The 6,000-nt window shown below is 42.5% G+C and overlaps 1 protein-coding gene across 6 annotated transcripts in view; it reads left to right on the top strand.

Moving 5' to 3' along the window:
* Positions 1–3,575, top strand: part of rptor (regulatory associated protein of MTOR, complex 1) — a 128,564-nt gene extending 124,989 nt beyond the window's left edge. For all 6 annotated transcript variants that reach the window (XM_061830278.1, XM_061830276.1, XM_061830280.1 and 3 more), the window contains 2 exons: positions 405–534; positions 822–3,575. In XM_061830278.1, the coding sequence (XP_061686262.1) occupies positions 405–534; positions 822–890 (199 nt within the window). In that variant the 3' untranslated portion in view covers positions 891–3,575. The remainder of the gene's footprint in view (positions 1–404; positions 535–821) is intronic.
* The last annotated feature ends 2,425 nt before the right edge of the window (positions 3,576–6,000 follow it).

The raw sequence follows: 6,000 nt of genomic DNA, 5'->3' as shown, positions 1-6,000 counted from the left end.
TCCTAAAATTTTTCCCATCAAAATATAGTCCCGTAATAATATCCTATAACTGTTTCTCTTCGGACCAAAGAATGAAAGTGCTAGTTAAAAAATAAAAAAAAATAAAAAAGCAGGTTTTAATCTTGATATGCCATGTTGACAGTCCAAGAGGGAGATTATAGACACTTTTCACACACTTTTCATCAGACAGCAATAATATCAAAATGTAATGCTGGTCTATGGATACTGTAACAGACAACAATACTGATAGTTCCCCATATTTCGTCTCACCCTCTTAACATCTGGCAATGTTGGGGTAGTTTTTTTAACTTATTATTTCCAGAGTGTAAAATGAGTTCTCCAGGGCCAGCGGGAGGTTTGACACGTTACTGCAACTGACTGTTGTGCGCGTGTCTACCCTGCAGCGGATCAATGAACCAGTTCATCGCGGTTTATAATGCCAACGGCGACGTGATCAGCAACATCAAGTACTACGACGGCTTCATGGGTCAAAGAATTGGGGCCATCAGCTGTTTAGCCTTCCACCCCCACTGGGTAACGTGACAAACGTTTACATTCAGTAATACTTCCTATTGTGTTTCCCATCTTGAGTTTCTGTTGTAAATGCAAACCACCAATAGCAATATACTGTCTATACTGTACGTGCCACGATATACAGTACCGGTGATCATCCGATGCCATTGACGGCTTGAGAAGTCCATGTTTGCGGGGCGGCATGCTCAGTTACCATCGGATTTACTGTTTTTCATTGGATTGATATATATATTTATACCAAAATTTTGTTGCTATATAATGCTGACTTGACCTTTGTCTCCCTTCAGCCTCACCTGGCAGTGGGTAGTAACGACTACTACATGTCCATCTACTCAGCCGAGAAAAGACTCAGATAACACGCCAGCGTTCATCTCTCGACACCTCACACCCTGCCCACTCTGACTTAAGAGACCCTGACCCAGGTTGTACATCACGTTGTACATAGGCAACCCCCCTCCCCATATGTTCCAGTCTTGGCTGCTGACAAACACATGTTATTATAATGACGATGATCCTTGTTTATTCTTCATATAAAGCTAACGATTGTAGACTTGGCAGTGCTGAGGAGTTTGTATATTTAAATAGAAATGAAGAGAGGTTGTATTTTCAAGAAGCGGTACCCGCCGATCATCCGGGGCTCTTCCTCGCCTCGCAACGAGCGCCACTACCTGTATTACCTTTGAACCTGACCGCCAGGCGAAGGGGGTCGCACTGAGGGGCACGCACGTGCACGAGGAGCGGGAAACACGGACTCCTGAATCCCCTCAAAAGCTGCGCCGGTTGGAAGGATCCAGACGCTGAAGTCATTTTTGTCCCATGCATCATGAGGCAAATGTAGTATGTGTGTGCGTGTGTGTGTGTGTGTGTGTGTGTGTGTGTCTCACTGGCTTTTATGCCCACCCACGGGCTCCCCCAAGCCTCGCACATAAGATCAGAAAACCCCTCTATTGTGAGCTCATTATTTGTCCCGCTTAGTGTGCCATTTTTATTTTGAAGGTTTCCGTACAACGCAGCAACTTGACAAGAAGCCGCTATCTTTTTCTAAAATTCATGGACTGAGCACCTCAAAATTCCTCCATAACAAATTAATGATAAAACAAAGTATGACTTATGATCATGTCCTTTTCGATTGCCCACATTGCTCTTCTCACAAATAATGTTCTATTTGTGCTATTTAAGTCTTTTTTTTTTTTTTTTTTTTTTTAGGTTGGAGTGGGGGGGCGCAAGTGACGAAGTCAAAATGTAGCAAAGTGTGTAGGGGTAGACTTGGCGAGAACCTTGGAAGATTGTTTTGCTCGTACAATCTTATTTGTGAATATTGTTCGCCGAAACTTTTCCTTGTTAGCAGGCAAATAGGAATGGTCAAGTGTGACTGTGGACGTTGGTGCAATAATTAAAATTGTCAGAAAACAATCGTTTCATATTAGTCGTGTCATTGTCGCCATTTAGCGTATTTCTTCAAACCCCGTAGCAACTGTAGCTATGGATAGTCTCGCATCGTCTGCCGTAGTTGAACTAAGAAACGAGTGAAACCACGAGCCGCCACTACCTTTGACACATTCGCTTTCACCTGTACGTTCACTTCATGTGTCCTCTGGGCGAGTTCAGTGAAATAATACTTCTCACGTTAGGTACATTTTGAGTAATCTTTTGAAGATCGCACTCAGTTTACAGGGGAATAGATGAGCCGATAAAACCAAACTTAATTCGTAAAAACCCAATGTACGTGGCTTATTCCTAACAAACGGTTAGATACCATGTTGCAGGCTAATCTACAGCATGTAGAGTACTGTTCTATCTACTCAAGTCTTTGAATATTCACAGCTTTTTCATGATATTTTCGTAACTCAAAATGAGAATTTTTGACCTTGTAAAATCTCCCAAGATATGATTGTAAAAGTTAAAAAAGGACTAGCTTTGTGGGTCATCGATAGCATCCAATAGAATGAATTGTGTAGCAGCAAACTGCATCGTTGCACACAAGTTTTAGGCAAATTTCGATTCAAATTTGGATGTTTTGTTTTTTTCTTTTTTTTTTTTTTACACATAATTCTTGCTACGTTGGACTGAAGGTTGAAGTGGTCGTTCCAGCCAGACTCTGCATTATGACGTATTTTCATTTTTGGGGGGAAATCTTGTCACGTTGCTTCTGTAAGTGTATGTGCATTATGTTTTTCCCCCTAAAATAATCATGGAAGACATGTCTCCTTCCTTAATAAGTTAAGAGTGTAATTGGCCAAACCTCTTCCTATTAAGAACATACAAATTAAAAAAAGGTAAAAAAAAAAAAACCTTAACACTCGCATTAGGCTACAGGTATACTCATTTAAATGGTGCATGCTAGAGTCACTTGGTCACCTCAACTGTTTGAACTGTTTTTCCGTCTTTTTTTTTTTTTTAAACTAATGTTTACTTGAATAAGTGAAGTTGTTCAGGTTTAATTCCCAAACCTCACTCAGGTACCTAAACATTCACCGCTAAATAAGGAGGACCCACATTTCCCGAACAGTGTGCCTCTTCAAGTGTGTGTGTGTGGGGGGGGCTCCGGCTTTGCTTTGATTTTGTTCTTTTTCATTTTGTCTCTGTTTTGCAATATTGTTTTAATTCCGCTTGTATTTTGTGTGCCTTGGTCTGACTGCGGTAGATGGAAAAGAAATGCTAAAAGCCTTCGTTTCATACACACACATGCACGCATGCACACACATGTTGTAACTCCATCTCCTTCCAATCCAGTTCCACTTTCAACTCTTCCTACCAGGCACCCCAAGAACTTATGGGCTGCAGGCGAACTTTCCTTGCATCCGCACATGACAGTAGTAGCCACTGAGCTCCTTCTCCCTGCGCTTTAGGGTCGCGCACACTCCGCCACGACTGTTTTGGCACGGGACCTTGCATCTAGTTTTAAGATTTGACCCCAGAAAACCAAGAGACTTAAGGTAGTGCAAAAGGAACAGTGAACATAATCAGGTTTGGCTCTGTGACTTCCGCCTGTGTTGTTGTCTGGTTTATGAAACTGGAGAGGAAATAAACCAAATACAACATTGGATAGTTTTTATTTTTGTCTTGTTGTCTGCACAAAGGCGTATCCTGTGGGTGATAAACAGTATATTGTATTTTGCAGTGTTGTAGTATTGTAATGGAAAGTCATCCCTAGTATTGCGAGTATGGATGTAAATTAGTGCCACCAGGATTTGAATTTGAATTGACACGGAAAACAAGATTAGAATTTGAAATGTAAAGTGATCACATCTACAATTTCCTGTCTGAAATTCAACCGGCTTCAATTCGCTGTCTAAAATTCACCGTCTGTGCCACCAGGCAGGGTTACTTCAAGTTCAAGTGTCATCCCTATAAACATTCTAAAATAGATATTGAAATGAAAAATGCATACAACATTAGTCACTTCAATGTCCATACGAAAAAATAAATATGAGCGGACAGCGCGTCATCCATGCGCAAAGTTGCGGAAGTGTCATTCGACATCCAAGTGGTCGGCATATTGGCTGCGTCTCCTGTCCGTGACGTCACCCCGGGCATTTGCCATTGAAAATACGCTGTGGCTCCTCCTGTGGGAGACGAACACGCCCCTTCTGACACGGAAGCTGTTTTCGAAGAAGAAAACTTCTCACAACCGAGTGAAGTTACCGGGACAATATTACCCTGATGTTTCGAGCCATATTTAGATGCTATGCGGATTACTTTTAACAACACTCCCAGACAGTATATGTGAGCCAGCCCGGCCGAAGCGGTGCTCGTGTGTGAGGCACGCGCGGAAGTCTTCGCCAGCGAGCCTGATGTGGAAGCCGTCCAACGCCTACATCGGCACGTTTAGCACCCCTGTCATATGTATGCGGATCTTTTGTTACGTTATGACAGACAGATTACGTGGTCCCCCCCCCCCCCCCCAAACTATTATTTTTTTTTAGTAGCTGTATACACCCCTTCCTGTCATATGGAACCCACGAAGCTCTCGTCCTTTGCACCCGTGCCATCCATTTTTCACGACAAACCGCTCTTGGAAACTAACGAAGGGTAAATCCATCCTCCCGAGTGTTTGAACAATATCCAGCAATGCAACAAGCCGGCATTTTGGCTAACACGAAGGAACGAGTTCAAATCCTGTTTTCTGTGGCATTTCAAATTCAAATCCTGGTGGCACTAATTCATTTCCATATGTTAGCCCTGTTAAATGCAAGGCAAAAATATTTGGACCTTCTCCCAGATTGTTCCCACCCAGTTCTACACACTTGCAAAGTACAACCACAACAAACATTACCTCTGAAAAGGCAAATCATTTGAAACTGATCATGTATTTACTCTTTTACTCTGCAAGTCCTCCGAGCCTGTGGGCCGGTTGGGACGTGTGAGTCTTGACTAAATCTAAATTTTGAAGTATGATATATTTAGATCAAGTATTTACAAGTTTACAAGTTTTTTTTTTTTTTAATTGTGAAGAAAAATTGATTGTATTTGACAGTTGTTGACAGCGACAGTGATCATCGTTTTTCAGACACTAATATTCATAATGAGTAGAATTATTGATGTTGTGTTGGATAATATTCTCTCACTATCGCCAGCTAATACAGCCATGAGTGCTACGGGGTTTTCATACCTGGATTTGAGGATCCTCTCCAGTTCTGTCAGATTGGATGATGAATGTTGGTTCTCTTTCCAGAGATGCACCATTGGGTTTAAGTCAGAGTTCTGTCACAGAGTCCTTCTGAAGCCACTCCTCTGTTTTAGCTAAGTAATGGGGGTCATTGTCTGTTCCTTTTTTTAAAGATTGTCCTTCAGTCCAGAGTGAGGTTCTGAGCACCCTGGAGGTTTTTGCCCAGGATATCCCTGTGCTTGGCTGCATTCATCTTTTCTTCAATTACAACCAGTCTCTCTGTCCCTGCACCCGAAAAACATCTCCACCCCCACGATGCTGCCACCAGGATGGTTCACTGTCGGGACTGAATTGGACACGTGATGAGCACTGCCTGCTTTCCTCTCCACGTTCTGCCTAGAATTAAGGCCGAAAAGTTGGATCTTGGTCTCATCAGACCAGAAGATCTTGTTTTTCACCATCTTGAAGTCCTTCGGGTGTTTTTTCGAAACAAACTCAATCCGGGCTTTGATCTGTCTTTGACCGAGGAGAAGATTCCGTCAGCCCATTCTTGTCATAAAGCCCTGACTGGTGGAGGTCCGGAGTGATGGGTGACTTTCTCGAACTTTCTCCCATCTCACGACTGCATCTCTGGAGCTCAGCCACAGCGAGCTTTGGATTCTCCTTTAGCTCTCTCACCAAGGCTGGAGGAAGGGTTCTTCCATTTAATTAAAATGTAATTGTTTTCAAGGCTTTTAATCATGCTTGAATGAAGTCCAACCTGTTCAACAATATGATGGAAAAAAAAAAATAAAACACTATATTTAATATAATGGCTGTGCCTCCCCTGACTGCACATCCCTGGCGACTCGCCCATA

This window comes from Syngnathoides biaculeatus, chromosome 9 (genome assembly GCF_019802595.1).
Source record: "Syngnathoides biaculeatus isolate LvHL_M chromosome 9, ASM1980259v1, whole genome shotgun sequence".
NCBI classification, from domain to species: Eukaryota; Metazoa; Chordata; class Actinopteri; order Syngnathiformes; family Syngnathidae; genus Syngnathoides; species Syngnathoides biaculeatus.
The sequence above is the reverse complement of the archived record's forward strand: the minus strand, read 5'-3'. Positions and strand labels throughout refer to the sequence as shown.